At 47.7% G+C, this 17995-nt stretch overlaps 1 protein-coding gene across 8 annotated transcripts in view; it reads left to right on the top strand.

Annotated features, from left to right (window-relative positions):
* The window catches only part of RNFT2 (ring finger protein, transmembrane 2), a 56864-nt gene that overhangs the window by 7502 nt on the left and 31367 nt on the right, over positions 1 to 17995 (top strand). For all 8 annotated transcript variants that reach the window (XR_016513948.1, XM_090290881.1, XM_090290882.1 and 5 more), the window contains 3 exons: positions 922 to 998; positions 3982 to 4082; positions 7592 to 7745. Coding sequence is in view for 7 of the 8 variants with exons in the window: in XM_090290881.1 (XP_090147007.1) it covers positions 922 to 998; positions 3982 to 4082; positions 7592 to 7745 (332 nt within the window). In the remaining variant the exon portion in view is untranslated. The remainder of the gene's footprint in view (positions 1 to 921; positions 999 to 3981; positions 4083 to 7591; positions 7746 to 17995) is intronic.

Raw genomic sequence — 17995 nt, forward strand, 5'->3', positions numbered from 1 at the left:
CAAACAGGAGGATAGAAGAAAGAGTTGTAGGGGTACTAGTTTTTACTTGATATATTTCCAATGAAGATATAAAGCTTCGACAAAGTAGACCTAGAAAAATACCTGGAGCTCACGTACTATTAACAAAGTAAAAGCAAACTCCAAGCACGAGAAGCTGAGTGCATCGTGTGAAAGCAGAATCCTGCCTACAGGTTACAAAAAGCAGGATTCGCAAATCCCTGTTCAGGGAGCATTCCAAGATTGTAGTTTGGAAAACAATGGCAACTGAGTGAATTGGAATGAAATCCAGTTCCATTCCCCCATCCGCCAGGGTCATGTTTTTCTGTCAGTAGGAATCTTTTCCCCCTTTAACATCAAACGTTTATTCCTTACGGTGTTGCAGTATTTTTCTCTGTATGCTTTTTATCACAAATAACACCCCTCAGGTTCTTTCTGAAGTAGAAATGATAACAGGTACCATTTCCTAACTGCTAGAGACGGTGCTCTGGAAGCATCATCCCTCCAGGAGGTAAGAACTGTTGTTATTTTGTCCCTTTTATAGATGAGGAAAGTGAGGCTCAGAGAGGTGCAGTGACTAGCCTAAGCTCACACAGAGAGGAGGTGGCAGAGCCAGGATTTGAACCCAGGTCTTACCAGACTGCACAGCCCATGCTCCTAACCATGTTCTATGCAGTACCACAGAGTGACCTCAAACCCACCCCTGTGTCAGGGGCCTGTGCTCAGAGTGGCTCAGGCGTCCCAGTGATTTACATGGCCACCCAAGTCCCCCAGAAGTGAGATTTTCTTCCTCTTCTGAGGTTAGTCCCTCAACTCCGAGAGGGCCAGGCATGTGTCTGTTGAGTGTTGCTCACCGTCCCTAGTAAGCCAGGGCCAGGCCTGATGAGTCTAAGTGGCAGTGTCGGGCCCTCCTCTGTCCCACAGGCATTGCTGTGTGCATCGGGATGGCCACCACCTTCGCCTACGCCAACTCCACGCTCCGAGAACAGGTCTCTCTGAAGGTGAGTCACCTGATGAATTAGCCTCCTGTGGCTGCTATAACAAATGACCACAAACTCAGTGGCTGAAGACAACATCGGTGGATTATTTTACAGTTCTGTCAATCAGAAATCTGAATTGAGACTCACTATGCTGAGGTCTATGGGAGGGTTTAGAGGAGGATGTATTTCCTTGCCTTTTCCAGCTTCTGGAGGTCACCCACATTCTTTGGCTCCTGGCCCCTTCCTCCTCTTTGGGTGAGCACCATTGTATCTCTGTTACCATCTTTCCATAGTCACATCCCCCTCTGGATGTCCTCTTCTGAGTCTCCCTCCTCCACTTCCAATGTGATGACATTGGTCCACCTGGATGATCCACAGTCTCTCCCCTTCTCAAGATCAGCTGATTTGCAAGCATAATTCCACACGCCACCTTAATTCTCCTTTGCCACGTGATCTAACCTATTCACAGGTTGCAGGGATTGGGGTGAGGACATCTTTGGGAGATCCTTCTTCTGTTATCACCCCCAGGCACATCCCTTGACGTGCCATCCTTCTTCCCAAGCCCTTCGACCTGCAGGGTCCTCCCAGACCACTGCCTTTACCCACCTGGCATTCAACCAGTTAGCTCACTTCCCACCCATCCTCATGGTTAAGGCCATCCCACTGGCACTGCTGGGTGGCCATACAGCTTCACCACCATCTTCCTGAATGCCCAGCACAGTGCTGGGCCCCTTGCACAAGCTCATCTTGCAAAATTGTCCCAGCAACCTGGCGGGTGGTCGGGGGAGGCAGCCATTCTTACCTCATTTTTCCAGTAAGAAACAGCAACTCAGAGACATTAAGTTCCTTGCCTGAGGTCACATAGCCAGTGCAAGTGGTGACATCAAGATATGGACCCAGGCATTGACCTACAGGCCGTTCTCACCCCAGGTTCAAATTCCAGCTCTCCTCGCCTACAGGCTCTTAGGTTACCTTGGTAACCTCAACCTCAGGGCCACCACTGGAAAAGGAACTATTCACACCAACTGCTTACACCGTGGAGAGGATTAAATGAGATAGTGCAGAGAAGGTGTTTAGCACAGTGCCTGGCGTATAGGTAACATTTAATCAAGCTGTTTTTAACAAGCCTATGCTTGGTACGTGGGTGGGACCCCGTAACAGCCACCATCCTCTCTGGTCCTTCTTTGGGGCCATCTGCTTTCTCAAAAGCATCTGGGCCTCCAGGAGTCGTGGAGGGCAGCTCCGTCTCCATTTGACACAAGCCCGTGGAGGTCCACAGTTGGGCATGGAGCCAGAGGTTCTTCCTGAGTCTTTGTCTCATCTTGGTGCAAACTCCTTTCTGCTGCTTTTAGAACAGCAGGTTGATCAACATCATAATGGGAGGAGGCTTTGGGGGCTGGCTATCTCTCAAACGCAGTGGCATCCAGACGGTGCCTTGACTTGAACTTTAGGGGGGAAGAGGATACCTGTATCCGTGAACCAGCTTCTAGGGGTCCCTGAAACCTAGAAGTGAAGACACAGGTGATGCTTTGCCTGTCTGCACGTGTTTTCTGTGAAAGAGTCACCATGACCCTCAGTGAGTTTAGGAATCTCAAGCGACTGCTAGAGAACTACCCCCTTTGTCCTTCAGCGTCTGGCTTCTTGAGGCGATGCTAATCCTCTCCTCCTCTCCCACCTTTGGTTTGGATTTGCAGAGGACTCAACTGGAATCCATTATTTATTGGGCAGAAAGGGCTGCCGAGTGGATTAATCACACTGATAAGAGCAGTTGGTTGGTTGGAGGTGGTTTCCAGGATCGTTAACCTTGACCGCTCCTGGAATAATGGGTGGATGGAGATGCATTTATTTTGTCTACTCTGGAAATATGCATCGTAAGGGTGCGTGGGGCGCTGAGCTGCGTCTGGAGACAGTGGAGCATTTACTGAAACCGCAGGGAAGGTTACACTGGGAAAGATATGACCTCATCCTGTTCCCGCAAGGCAGCCGCCCTGGTCCAGGAAGAGGCGAGCTTTTGAAAATCAGCAGGACAGGGGTCTATGTACGTCTCCCAGGGTACACAGGCGGGGACACACCAGCCCGGCGCCACCTCCAAAAATTTCCTAGGATTGCTCTCAGGCTGAGAAGCTGCCTGGAAACAGCAAACCAAGGCTTGTCTTCCTCGGGACAACACAGAAACGAGGCTGGAGAGAGACGGGGGACCAGACCTTTGATGGCCACGTGTAGGAGTTTGAATTTAATCCTATAAATGTGGCCCTGCATTGAATGGTGGGGTCAGGGCAGCAGCCCCAAGGGCCTTGCTAGCAAAAGTGAGAACAGGAATTTCCAGTTGGTAGTTGTGAATTGCCTACTGGGTTATAAGTCTGAAGACTACAATAGGTTCTACCTTTTAGCGAGCCGGAAAGATGAGCCTGTACCAGATGGAACGTTGACTTTTATGAATTTTACTTCATTCTTAATGAAACCCCCATTTTAAATGAGGGCGCTGAGGCCCTTGGGCAGGAGTTACTTAACCTTTCTGTGCCTTAGTTCCTAACAGTAAATGTGAACTAACATCTGCATGTCAGGCACTGTTCTAAGTGTTTATGTACATTAGTTCTCACAGCCCTGTGAGAGAGGTACAATACAGACCCTTTCAAAAGATGATGAAAGGGAAATGGAAAGTTTCAGTAACTTGTCCAGGGTTGGAGAGTCCCCAGGCAGCAGACCAAGGATTTGAACTTGGGCTTCCAGCCCCCAAAATCTGTGCTGCTAACCACCTGGCTCTCCTGACTTTCCCTGTAATTCTCCAGGCAGGTTTCCACTTTCCCGTGACCTTTTCTGCAACCATCCCTTGGGTTCCAGCAGGAAGGAGAGGTGCCGCTGGCCCCCCTTTTACCATTAGCCCTGCTTCCTCCAAACTTGGAAAAAGGAAACCATTGTCACTTGTCAGAAAACATTCCAGAACGTTCTGCCATGTCCACCTTTGGCATGGCAGCATCCCCACAGATCTCTGCTTTGTCTGCAGGAGAAAAGGTCAGTGCTGGTCATCTTGTGGATCTTGGCCTTTCTAGCGGGAAACACACTATACGTGCTCTATACGTTCAGTTCCCAGCAGCTGTACAACAGGTGAGCAAGGAGTCTGACTCCCAGTGGGTAAGCGGGGGACTTGGGTGGGCTTAGGACACACAACCCTTCACTGGAGAGGGATGCACCAACTCTGTGTCACGTTGTAACCTTCACATTCCACCCTGCCTGGAGCAGAGCTCCCTAGTAGAAGTATAACACTAGCCCCATGTGTCATTTTCTAACGGCCACATAGTGACTGGGGGTGGCCAGTGAGGGCCTCTAGGATGAGGTTGAAACTCGAGCCAGGCTTTCAGACTGGGTACATCTCTTCTGAAAATGGACTGTTGAGGAGTGAGCCGTTTCGCCACATTCTGGGGCCACCCCGTTATAAGCATTTTGGGAAGTTAGTGCCAGGACGTCAGCTCCCATCACACACGCTGGGTTTGTTGGCTGGCATGGAATTTCAAGGTCTTGGCACAGGTGCTAGAAGGTGGAGTCTCCCAGAACCTTTGGTGAATTTGCAGCGCGTGTCCTTCTCTGGGCATGGTCACAGACACTGGCCCAGCCTGCTGTGCCATGTCAGACCAGGGCTGAGTCAGACCTGTGGCCCAGAGAGGGAGAGAGAGAGAGAAAGAGAGGGAGAGGAAGGCTGAGCCAAAGGGCAGCAGAGCTGAGCTCCCTTCCCCGTGGGTGTCAATGGTCCAGAGATGCCAATGGCTGTTATGTCCTTTCGTACTCCTAGCAGTGCATCGCCATCCCCATTTTACAGGAGTGGAAACTGAGGCTTCCCAAAGCCCTTCCCAATGAGCCTAATGCCAGTAAGTAGCCCTTAATAGCAAGCTCGAATCTTCCTAGTATTTGAAGTCTGATGACTAGTGTCAGAAAGCCTTAGCCCTGCCAGTTCCCAGCTTTGTGCCCTATGGCACATAACGGAACCCCTTTGAGACTCCCCAGGTTTCCACACTTGTGAAAGCTGGACCCAGTTAATACTTGCCTTACCCACCTGAACGGGCTAATTATTAGGGAGGTCAAATGGGATAATATATGAAAAGTACTGGATGAAGCATGAAAAATGTGATATAATCCTAATCATTTCATAAGTTATGTTATTCTTTCTCAGTGAATTACTGTACCTATGGGCAGTGGTGCCTATTAAGGAGCAAAACTGACAATAAAGTCGATCAGTTTATTAAAGTTCACAGCGTACATTATAAATATAATAAATGGACTTAGTGATCAATCTGTGGAAAAACACTTTGGCACGGCCCCTCCCCCAACACCAAAACAGAAAGAAATGCGACCATGTTGCACTAAAACCCAGATCAGTGAGTTTTAACACCAACCGGTGTCTCTGAGATAAAATCAAAGTGGAAGGCAGATCTTCCTTTTATTGTGATCACAGAAGCAGAAGGGCGTGGAGGTCAACCCGCCAACCAACCTGAGGTGTCCCCGGGGAAGAACAGAGCCCAGCAGAGAAGGGAGCTCACGGCTGCCAACTGCCCCTTGTAGTATGACATGAGTGGCCGCTCAGACTGGGCTGTGGAGAATCCCACCGAGACAGGGCTCGGTGTGGTCAGAGACTGCCCAAATAGACTTGTTTTCATTGATTTCCCCCTTCAAAGATTTTTATTATAAGTAGGAATAGGTTTTTAAAAATAAAAGTGAAACAGTAGACCAGTTCATTCTAAGGCCTTGGTTTTGCACCTCTTTCCACCAGCTCAGCAGAGTGTAGTCATCCCCCCTTATCCGCAGGGACATGTTCCAAGACCACCAACGGATGCCTGAAACAGCAGATAGCACCAGACCTTATATAAACTATTTTTTATGTACATTCATACATATATACATACCTATGACTAAGTTTATGGCTTCTCTTTGGCATGTCTGAATTGGCAACATCACTGTTCTTGCACTTTGGGGCCATTATAAAGTAAAATCAGGGGGACTTGAACAGAAGCACTGCAATATCCCGACCATCGATCTTGTAACCAAGACATCTAAGTGACTTAAGGACGGGCAGGTAGCACCTACAGTGTGGAAATACTGGACAAGGGATGATTTACTTCCCAGGTGGGACAGAGAGGGACAGCACAAGGTTTCTCACGACTCAGAATGGCATGCAATTTAAAACTTATGAATTGTTTATTTCTGGACCTTTCCAGTGGTTAACCACTGATGACTGAAACGCAGGAAGCGAAACTGGGGATAAGCGGGGACTCCTACATGATGCATTAAGAAAGCATCCAGGCGGGGCAGTGTGCGCTGTTCCCTGCTCAGCAGGGGACAGACAGGACTTGGTCTGGCCTTGGCTCGGAGCCTCTCATCTGGTGGGAAGAAAAGGGAGAGGTCCAGCACAGACTGGGTGCTAATTCCAGTCCTGGTTCCAAGTTCTACCTAAGATGCCTTGAGCAGGCAGTGCCACTCTTAGTGCCCCAACTTCCCCAGCTCACAATGGAGTCATTGGTACCTACGTCATGGAGTCTTCGGAAAAATGAAATGAGCCAAGACACATCAAGTGCACAGCGTACACATCCTCAGAGGTGGTGCAGAGCAGTGCTACTCAAGGTGTGGCCCCTGGGGAGGTGCCAGTTTGAGACAGTTTGTCATCTGTCCCCAAGGGGGTAAGGACAGAAATTGAGCACGTTGTTAACTCACCTGTGCATGGAATGGCACATGGGTTTTCACACTCCGAGCAGCGCTGCTATAGTAAGAACTGAGAGCAGTAACTGCAGCCAGGATGCCTGCATTTCGTTCTGCCTCTATCCCTTCCTATTTGTGGGACCTTGTGCGTGTTACTTTACCTTTCTGTGTCTTGGTTTCCTCATCTGCAAAAGGGGGTAGATGATCGTGCCTGCCTGATAGAGCTATTGTTATTACCATCATCACATCTCCAGGCAAATCTGTAGTATGTCAATTATCTCATTGAATCCCACCAATAACACTACGAGGGAAGGTGTGATTCTCATTTTATTGATGAGAACACTGCGATTTATGGAAATAACTATTTGCTCGGGGTCTGATAAATAAAGAAGCCTAGATTCAAAATGCAGTCTGTCTGATACAAATGCCCATTAGCATGCAGTGTGACCTTGGACACCTTACTGCTTCCAGCTTCAGTGCCTTGCTTCTAAGGTGGGGGTAAGCAATCCTCACTGCAAAACACTGAGATGCAGGGAGGAAAGAGCTTAGCATGGTGTCTGGCACATAGTTTTCCTCTTCCTTCCTTGCATCTCTCCCTCCTTCATAATGTTTGCTTTTTTCCCTTTCTTCTGCTTCCTGTTGTAAAGCCTGTTATGGACCCATAAATCTGAGAGGACCTTAGCTAATGATACTCTAGGCCAGTCTGATTTTTTTAACCTTCAACATAACTGAGGTTCAGAGAATTTAAAATACCCCCTGAGGTCACACAGCAAGATCCTAGCAGATTCAGGCACAGGACACAGATGTCTGGCTCCCAGTTCAGTGCTCTTCCTACAGGTAATATTTATAAGGCTCACAGAGTGAGTAGAAAGAGCTGCTGAGGGCCAGTGATCAAAAGTGAGAATCCTGACTCTGAATCCTCCCCACAGCCTCATATTTCTAAAGCCCAACCTGGAGACCCTGGACTTCTTCGACTTGCTGTGGATTGTGGGGATTGCAGACTTTGTACTGAAGTACATCACTATCGCCCTCAAGTGCCTCGTGGTGGCCCTGCCCAAGATCATCCTGGCCGTCAAGTCCAAGGTAGGTACTGGCTGTGGCCACCAGGTAGCCCCGATCACACAGGGCACCTTCTGGAGGAGGAAAGAGTGGGCGTAAGCATAGCGGACGCCATAGTATCAAATGCACAGAGCCTGAGCTAGTAGATCCTGTCACTCACCCCTTACAGTCCCTGAAGCTGAGCGTGGTTCTTTGCTGTCAGCACCTGCCTGTGACAACTGTACTCCAAGTGCATTTCCTTGGTTTCATTGTTCAAAGCCGCTCTCGATGCAATTTTCACCCAAATTTGAGAAAGGAAAAAAGCCCGTGCCGACGTGCCCTGGTTCTGTTTCTCCCAGGGAAGGAAGGCTCTCATAGGTTTTGATGCTTTGTGGCTACAGGAGCACGTTTTGTGAAGGGAACCAAGGCTCAGAAGGAAAGAACTCTGTGGCTTATTAGTGATGTCTGCTGTGGACCCAGGATGGGAAGTGATGGCAGTGCTATCTGCAGGGGAAGGCCTGCAAGCGCGTGTCGGGTTGACGGGGGCTTGTGCAGGAGAACCATTGTGATTCAGAGGACGGAGCAGGGCTAGGACTGAATGTCCCCTTCAGGACATAATTGTTACCGGTGCTTCTTGGGTGCCCCACATACCCAGCAATTCTGCCATGCAGTTCTGACGCTGGCTTCGTGGCGGCGGCATTATATCCCACAAGTTAAGGGCTCAGTCCTACAGGACTGCCCCTCCTCACTTCAGACACCAGTCACAAGTCCCGGTTGTCACCTGTGCTTCTGACCCACCTGTTGTAAATTGGGGTTCCCACTGTTCCCTCCTTGGGTTCAGCCATTTGCTAGAACAGCTCACAGAACCCAGGGGAACACTTATTTATATTTACCAGTTTATTCATTATTATTTTATATGTGTGAAACATAAAATTATTAAAAATATTTTTATTCAATATATTTTTATTATAGACTCACATTATACCTTCGCTTTATATATACACTTCACATTAGTGTCTTAAAGCAACATAAATCTGTTATCTTGCAGTTCTGGAGGTCCGAATTCCAAAATGGGGTTCATTAAGTTAAAGTCACGATGTTGGCAGGGCTGTATTCCTCTCTCCATCTTCATATAACAGTACTTGATATATTTTATTAGAGAGTTAATAAATATATGGTAACCGTTATAAATAAAGGCTATGATAAAGGACACAGACACAGCCAGGTGAAGAGGTACAAAGGATGAGGTCTGGAAGCGTTCTGAGCACGGGAGCTCTGTCCCCGTGGAGTTGGGGTGCACTCCCCTCTCAGCATGTAGATATGTGTTCACCAGCCCAGAAGCTCCCCGAACCCCGTACCATTGATGTTTTTATGGGGGCTCCCTCATGGAGGCAGGATCAGTGATTAACTCCATGTCCAGCCTGTCTCCCCTCTCTGGTATAAGGGATGTGTGGCTGAAAGTCCCAAGCTTCTAATAATGGCTTGGCCCTTCTGGTGACCAGCCCCCACCCAGGAGTCTGCTCAGAGGCACCTCATTAGAACGAAAGAAGCTCCAGGAAACGCTGGAGGATTTAGGAGCTCAGTGGGAGATGCTCCCGTCTCCCGTCACTCAGGAAACTGCAAAGGTCTCCGGAGCCTTGTGCTGGGAACTGGAATCAAAGACTATATGTTAGAGCAAATGAGTCTTGTAAATATGGACGCTGGGAGTGGGGTTAGAGACCCACATGTAGATTTCTTATTATTTCACACCAGGGTAATCGGAGTCTGTTCTTGCACACACACCCCCACATGTCACTTCACGCTCTTCCTCCACCTGTGATTTATTCAGTTGAGCCAAAATCCTAGGCTGTTGAACTTTTCTTACACGAAGACCAGAGTGGAAATGATAGGTGTAAAGAAGTCCTGATGTGCCTCCCACGTGCCCCTCCCAAGGTCATAATACCTATTACCATTTGTCCCTTGAGCTCATGCCGTACCAGGTAGGCACCAGGGTCTTGACACCAGGAAGCAGCGTGGCCTAATGGTTATGCATGTGGACTTTGTGCTGCCCGGTCTCCTGCCCGCTGCATCTCTGCTCCTGCTGCCTCAGAGACCCTTCCCCTTACGTGTGCCTTGACTAATTCCTGCTCCTGCAGCTCACAGCCTCTTAGAAATCTTCCCTTCAGGCTAGAGATGGTGCCCCAGCTGAGGACTCTCCCAGCACCCTGTCCTCCCCCTGTGCCTGACTATAATTGCTTGTTTAGTTGTCTGCCTTCTCTTCTCGGGTGTAACCTCTGTGACAGCAGGAAATGAGTGCATCTAAGAGCTCATTTGTTGATGGATCACTAGTATCTGATATGTACTCCAAAGTGTTCATTGTATGTATGTGTTATAGTTGGGTGGATGGGTAGGCAAGTGATTGGATGGATGGATGGATGGATGGATGGATGGATGGATGGATGGATGGATATTTGAATGGATGGGTAGATATATGGGTGGATGGATTGACAGTTTCATCAGCTACACTAACTCATCTCTTGTAGCATCAGTGAGGGCTTATTTTCTGTTCTCAGCTCAGCTCAGACCTCTCGTATTTGGTAGATGTTCCAATGCCTCTGTCACAAGGACACAGAAATCCACAAGGCAAACTAGTACTTAACTTTCCTGTGCGAGGAAGGACCAAAGAAACCTGGCAGCCGAACCAGTAATCATCAGTACAGCTAAACATTGCTGAGCAGTTACCAGCAGCCAGGCAGAGTGTTAGGGAATGCCATTTGTTCAAGAAATACTTGCTGAACACCATGTATGTGCCAGGGGATATATCGGTGAACCAAGTAGACAAAATTCCATCTACTGAAGACATTGTCTTGCTTAATCTTAACAACCCTGGGAGAGGGTAGATGCTGTTGATACCTCTTTTCACAGAGCAGAAACCAAGTTAAATAACTTGCCAGAGATTGCAAACCTCATAGTAACAACGCTGATAGCATTAGGAGCAACTAAAATGGGGAGTCAGCCCTTGGTTTGGGCCAGGACGGCTTGAACTCATTTCCTCCTGACGTCTGTCTTACAAGGCAAGTGCTGCTGTTCTACGGTTTTCTTTATCGAGGTCAAAGTCACATGAAATTGACCAGTAATCACTTTGAAGTGTACAATCCAGTGCCATTCGCTGCATTCACAGTGTCGCGGGACCATCACCATCATCCCATTCTGAAACATCTTCATCACAGCAGAAGGAAACCTTGTACCCATTAGCGGTCACTCCTCTCCCCCTGCCCCCCCTGGGAACCACAAATCTGCTTTCTGTCCCTGTGGACTTAGCTATTCTGGACATTTCACATAAATGCAGTCGTACATTATGCGATCTTTTGTATGCAGCTTCCTCCCCTTCACATCGTGTTTTTAAGGTTCACCCATGATTGTAGCCTGGGTCTTTTTATGGCTGAATAATATTCCATTACATGGCTAGGCCATCATTGGTTTATTCATTCATCTCGTGATCGACATTTGGGTTGTTTCCACTTTTAGGCCATTGTAAGTAATGCTGCTTGGAACATTTGTGGGCAAGTGGCTGTCTGAACACAGTTTTTCTGGGTAAATACCTAGGAGTGGAAATGCTGGGTCATAATGGTAACTTTGACTTTTTGAGGAATCACTCAACTGCTTTCCACAGCAGCTACACCATTTGGCGTTCCCGGCAAGTGCTGTTTTTATCCCCATTTTCATAGGAGAAAACAAACACAGGGAAAGGTTAAGAAAGCAGCCCAAGGTCACACAGCTTGTAAGTGGCTGAGGGGATTTGATCTCAGGCAGTCCGACTCTAGAACCGCCCTCTGTGTTACTAGACAGACTTCCTCCCATCTGAGTTCCCTGGACTTGTTTGGGAGGTTCCGCAGTCGACTGGGGAGTGGCATCCCCATGCACCATCTATATAAAATCTCCCCAAGTTCAGGCCGTAGCTACCTCACTTCCTTCTCCTTCAAATGGTCACGGCTCGGGGCGAGGGGCTGGGAGGAGACCCAGCACCTTGTCCCCACACCACCGAGGTGTAGGCGACAGTTATTAATGTTCCCTTGGCAACTTTCCAGCTCCCTTTTTCTGATTATTATTATTTTATTCGGTGAGATTAATGTGCCAGGTCAGAGCATAATCCCGCCTGTAAAAAGTGATGTGAATAGCCTTCTCAAGATAAATTGCAGGTTTGGAAAGGGTTCACAGCCTCTCCTTGCCTGTCTGAGTGCTCTCCCGAATCCTCATCAATCCTTGTCTGGGCAGAAGAAAAGGACGGGTCTTCATTTGCAGCTGGGGGTGGGGGACGAAGAACACATCTGTCAGGGACGCCTAATGGCTCACAGCACAGATGCTCCTTCCTGCGCCTCCACGCCATCCACTGAGAGGGTGGGTTGGTTTTTAATATTATAATCGTTATACTGGGAGAGCTTCTGGTATTGGGGTTTTCTTGATGGCCCCACAGTCCCTGACGTGTGAGGCCGAGTGAGCCACCAATTCCCACGTGCCTTCCAACACCGAGGATCTGTTCCAGATCCTCTCACACCTGGGCCTCCCAGGAGAGCCATGGCCCTTGGCCGGCCAAAACAGGGGCAGAGTTAGCAACGGTGACCACTGATCTTCAACCTCAGCCCCAAACCATCAAGCTGCCGCGGTGTCCGGGGCGACCACTTGTCATGATAAATCCTGATAACTCATATAAGCCATACATCTTGGCCCTGCCTGGTCTGGCTCTTGCCCATTTCCCTGACCTCATGGCTCATGACTCTCCTGTGTGCACCCTGGACCAGCCAGTGGTGGCCTTGCGGTCCCCCCAGTGCACCCAGCACCTTCCTTCTCAGGCCCTTTGCACAACTGTTCCCACTCTCTGGGGAAGTCATCCCCATGCTCCCGTGGCTGTCTGCAACCTAGCAGTCAAGCCTTGTTCCCATGTTATTTCCTCTGAGACCCTGTCCCCTCCCTGAACACTCTGTCAAAAAGTAGTTATTGCCCACCTGCATTATCACGCCGCCATTTTATTTCCTGTCTAGCAGGCACCAGTATCTGAGATGATCAGATTGTTTCGTGTTTGTTTTCTACTGCCCCCTGCCAGAGTGTGGGTGCCTGAGAACAAGGGCCATTAAATCTGTCCTGACTCCCAGGACACGCACAATAGTTATGATGGGCTGAATGAGGAGCCTCGTGTTAATTATCGATCAGGGGTTCGAACCAGCCTGCTGCTTCCCCGCTACAGAGAGTTCTCCTTGGCCTCCGTTCTCTCTCCAGTGCCCCTGATGTTACTGAGACCTGTCGATGCTGGACCCTGGGAATGTAAAGATAAGTCAGCTGCCATCCTAACTTCATTCTCTCACCTTCATCTCTGCAGTTGAAACTTGTCTTTATATTAACCCAACCTAACCTAGTTAAGAAGGCCAATCTCTTGTCCCAGAATCATACACTCCAACTCCTACCATAAATGGCAGGATTAATTAAAATTTTGACTTGTCCACATGGCTCCTTCTTTTATTAAAATGAAATACTCTTGGACCAGGGTTCTAGAAATGCTCTATTCAATATGGCAGCCATAAGCTGTCCTATTCCTCTGTTGTACCAGCCATGTTTCACATGCTAGACAGCCGCATGTGGCTAGTGGCAGCTCAGACAGGGACTGTTAACATCATCATAGAACACTCCATTGGACTGCACTGTTCTGGAACATTCTCAGGACAAGGTTAGTTCAACCTCCCAAGAAAAGTGGTAGAAAGCAGCTGTCATTCCATGTATTTCTCAGATGGAGAAAAATAAAAGCAGGCATTTCTTTTAAGAATTTCCTGGTGGGTCACTATTAAATGGAGACAGCAAGACAGCGCTGCAGAGGAGAAAGAATACCCAACTTGAGCCAGCAAAATGGGATTCAAGTCCTGGCTCCTGAACCTATCACGTGTGTGACCTTGGACAAGTGACTTCACTCTTTGGTGCCCCCAGCTTCCTCATAGCTAAAACGGTTGGTTTTATCCCCTTAAGGTTATCAGAAGGAAGAAGGCCAGCTATCTAGTTGCTGGAGAGTTACTAGGACCAGCTGTTTCTGAAACAAGAAAAGGCTTAGCTGAACTGTTTTTGCCAAAGAATGAGCATTTGACCAATGTTCTGTCTTTTCCATTAAATTACAAAAAACGGAGCCCTTCCCGCCTCCGAAATCATAACTAGCTTCTAGCGGTGTCCCATTGAGTACGTCTTCTTCCCTCCTGGAGCCAAGCATGCCCCACTGCCCCGTGCTCCTGAGCAGACACCTGTCTACGCCAGGGCGGGTCTGGGCTCCTGAGGCCTGTGCAGCTGTACTTGCCCTCACTCCCACACAGCAGGGCTAGAAGGGGTCAAAGCAGGGGTCCCAATGACAGACATTTGACAATTCCTGGAGACGTTTTTTGGTTGTCATATCCAGGAGGGGTTGCTGTACTGGAATTTAGTGGGTAAAGGCCAAGGATGCCCCTAAACATCCTACAACACACAGGACAGCCGCACCCCCCCACAACCAACCCCCCCCCCCCAACCAAGAATGATCCGGTCCCAAACGTCAACAGTGCTGAGTTTGGGAAACCCTAAGTTCAGCGTTTGCTCTGTGGCCCTGGGCCAGCCCCCCAACTGTTACGGGCTGCATTGTGCCAGGACAAATTCATATGTTGAAGTCCTGTTACCCCTATTACCTCACACTGTGTCTGTGTTTGGAGAAAGATTCTCTAAAGAGGTAATTAAGTTAAAATGAAGTCATTAGAGTGGGTCCTAATCTAATGGCTGGTGTCCTTATAAGAAGAGGAAATTTGGACACAGACAGGCACAGAGGGACGACCATGTGAGGACACAGGGAGAAGACGGCCATCTACAAGCTGGGGAGAGGGGCCTCAGAAGAAACCAGCTCTGCTTTGATCTCAGCTTTCCACCCTCCAGAACTGGGAGAAAACAGATTTCTATTTAAGCCCCCCAGTCTGTAGTGCTCTGTTATGGCAATCCTAGAAAACGAATTCACCTACGGCCCCATTTACCTGCAGTTCTGGGCTCTTCTGAGAGTGTTCTTACATCCATTCAGACGTCTCCTAACTTTTTTACCATCCCCCCATTTATTGAGGATACTTCATTATACAATCACAGGGTTCAGAAGTCAAAGCTCCAATAACAGTATATGATGAAAAATCTCCTTCCCTCTCCTGCCCCAGACACCCATTTCCTCTCCCAGGAGATAATGTTATCCCTGAATATTTTCGTAGTTTTTGTGTATGATTACAAGTTGACCCTTGAACAACATGGGTTTGAACCTCATGGGTCCACTTATACATGGATTTTTTCCAGTAAATACAGTAAATGTATTTTCTCTTTCTTACGATTTTCTTAGTAACATTTTCTTTTCTCTGGCTTACTCTATTGTAATAATACAGTATATAATACGTATAACATACAAAATGTGTGTTACTTAACTGTTTATGTTATTGGGAAGGCTTCCAGTCAACAGTAGGCTATTAGCAGTTATGTTTTGAGGGAGTCCAAAGTTATACACAGATTTTTGACAGTGCAAGGGAGTCAGTGACCCTGACCCTCATTTTGTTCAAAGGTCAGTAGTGCAAGCAAATGCATGTATTTGTTTTTCCCACTTATCTTGACGTAGTCAAACAACAATATTCTAATACAGCTCCATGTTTGTTTGTTTTCTTAATTTTATTTAAACATTTATGTTGGAGATTGTTCCAGGCAGCATAATGCTTGAAAGCCAGAGGGCCTGTGTTTAAATCTTGTTTGAGATGTGCTTTGACATTTACCAGCTATGTGACCCTGCAAGTTATCTGCTTGCCTTCATTTCTTCATCTGTAAAGTGAGATAATAACAGTGGATTAGTTTTCAATGGCTACCTAACAAATTACCACCAATATATCAGCTTAAAAAACACCCCTTCAAAGGGAAGGGTTTAGTCAAAGAACCCGTATAAAAGACTCATGGACATGGACAACGGGGAGGGATATGATTGCGGGAGAGGGGATGGGTTGGGTGGGGGAGAGAAATTAGGGGAAAAGGGGACAACTGTAATTGAAAAAAAAAAAAAAAAAAACCCCAAAAAAACACCCCTTCAATAGTCATAGTTCTGTAGGTCAGAAGCTAGGTGGGCATGACCATGTTCTCTGTATAAGGTCTCCCAAGGTCAAGGTCAAAATGTCAGCCAGGCTGGACTCCTATCTGGAGGTTCTGGAGGAGGACCTATTTCCTGGCTCATTCAGGTTGTTGGAAGAATTCAGTTCTGTGCGGTTGTAGGATTGAGGTCCCCATTTACTTGCTGATTGTCCCCAGGGGTCACTCCCAGCTCCCAGATCACTTTGTGGTTGTTTTGTGGATCTCTTCCATCTTCAAGCCAGAAACAGCATGTGGAATCCCTCTCCTACTTCTCTCTGACTTTCCCTTCTGCTCTTATAGGGCTCATGTGGTTATATTAGACCCACCAGGATAATCTCCCTTTTAATCAACTCAAAAGTCCACTGATTAGTCACCTTAATTACATCTGCAGAATTCTTTTCATACTATAGCATCATCCAGTTGAAATATCTCATCCTGGTCACAGTCCTGGGGATTGAAGTGGGAAATTCGGGGGTGGGGGGGTGCGGTGTACAACATGCTACCTCAAAGGGTGTTGTCAGGGTTTGATTGCAGCTCTCATATCATGCAATATATATAAAAGTTAGCTGGTTAACAGCTGCATTTTGTATTGCAGAAACTGTTTCGATTTATTCTGGGGCTTTTTTGATCCTCACCCAAGGGCATTTTTTCATTGCTCTAGAGAGAGAGGAAGAGAGAGAAACATCTATCTATGCAAGAGAGGAGCATCAATTGGTTGCCTCCCTTACACACCTGGACCAGGAATACCCATTACCCAGGCATGTGCCCTAACTAGGAACCAGACTCACAACCCTTTGGTTATGGGACGATGCTCCAACCCACTGAGCCCCACTGGCCAGGGCTGTTAAGGGTTTTATGTAAAGGGGTCCTCTATGAACACTTTGACAGCTGGGGGATGTGTAGCCCCCACAGGCCCATTGACTCTGTGGTTCTACCAGACTCGGCTTAGATGTCAGGCCCCACTGGTTCCCTTAAGGCAACATCATTCAGCCGTCTTCATCTCATGACACACAAACTAATTACTAAAACTCTGCTGCACGCCAAAACATATATTGTATTTTTGGCCAATCTGACAAACATAAAAAAGGTATAATTTTGATTCATTCACCCCAGACGGCTATTGTGTTGGCTGCTGTCATTTTTTTATTTGACAACCTAAGGGAACAGAGGTCAGTGCCCCTGACTAAATAGACAGGTATCGCCTGTTTTAAAAATTCTTACAGCACACCCGTTGAAAATCGCTGCCTTAAGGCAATGTTCGTTCCCTCATTTATTTTCCTGTGGCCCTCCTTCTCCCAGCTCTGTAATTATCTGGGTTATTATCTCTCCGCTGGACCATAAATTTCAGGGGGCGGACACATGTCTGCTCATTCACTGATGCAGCCCAGATCCTTGACAAAATCATTGCGGTGACCCTGTGAGGGAGATGGCCGTGCTTGCTTCAGCCTACTTTTATAGATATAAGTGAGGCTCGAAGAGGCTCAACAGTCCGTCAAGGGCTTGTAGGTGACAAAGTTAAGGCCCACACCCATCTCTTATCACTTAAGACATAACAGTAAGAACAACAGCTCGTGCCTCTGGTTTGTGTCCACAGTGCCAAGTGCTTTATTTGCATCTTTGCATTTGCTCCCGTCAGCGGTACTACGAGACGGGTGCTGCTATTATTCCCCCTTTACAGATAAGGAAAGTGAGGGTCACAGCCCCCCAGGAAAAGCACCCCGCTGGCGAGCAGCAAAGCCAGGCTGTCAGACCAGCAGGTCTCTGTCTGCAGCTGTCACTGAAGGTGACGGGCCGTTCTTCATCATCAGGTTTCCCTGGGACAGAAGAGAAAACCCACAGCCATGATACTCATCATTAGCAATACTAGTATTACCTAATGTTCAGTGAGCTTTATGCTTTAAAAACACTACCTCTATCTCTGTCATTGCCAAGAAGGTTCTAGAGCACGTAAGTAAGGACAAGCAAAAAGTTGTCTTGCTCTGGAAGCGCTGTTGTGGGGTCATGGAAAGAGCAGAGTCTGAAATTAACAGGTCGAAATCCTGGCCCTACCACCTTCTGCCTCTGGGACCTTGATTCACCTTACGGAGCCTCAGTGTTCCCATCTTTAAAATGGTTGTATCAGGACTTCATAACCCTGTTAAAATAACCCAAGTCAAGTGCCGGTTCCTTAGTTA

This window comes from Furipterus horrens, unplaced genomic scaffold, assembly GCF_987537825.1.
Source record: "Furipterus horrens unplaced genomic scaffold, mFurHor1.1.pri manual_scaffold_11, whole genome shotgun sequence".
Taxonomy (NCBI): Eukaryota; Metazoa; Chordata; class Mammalia; order Chiroptera; family Furipteridae; genus Furipterus; species Furipterus horrens.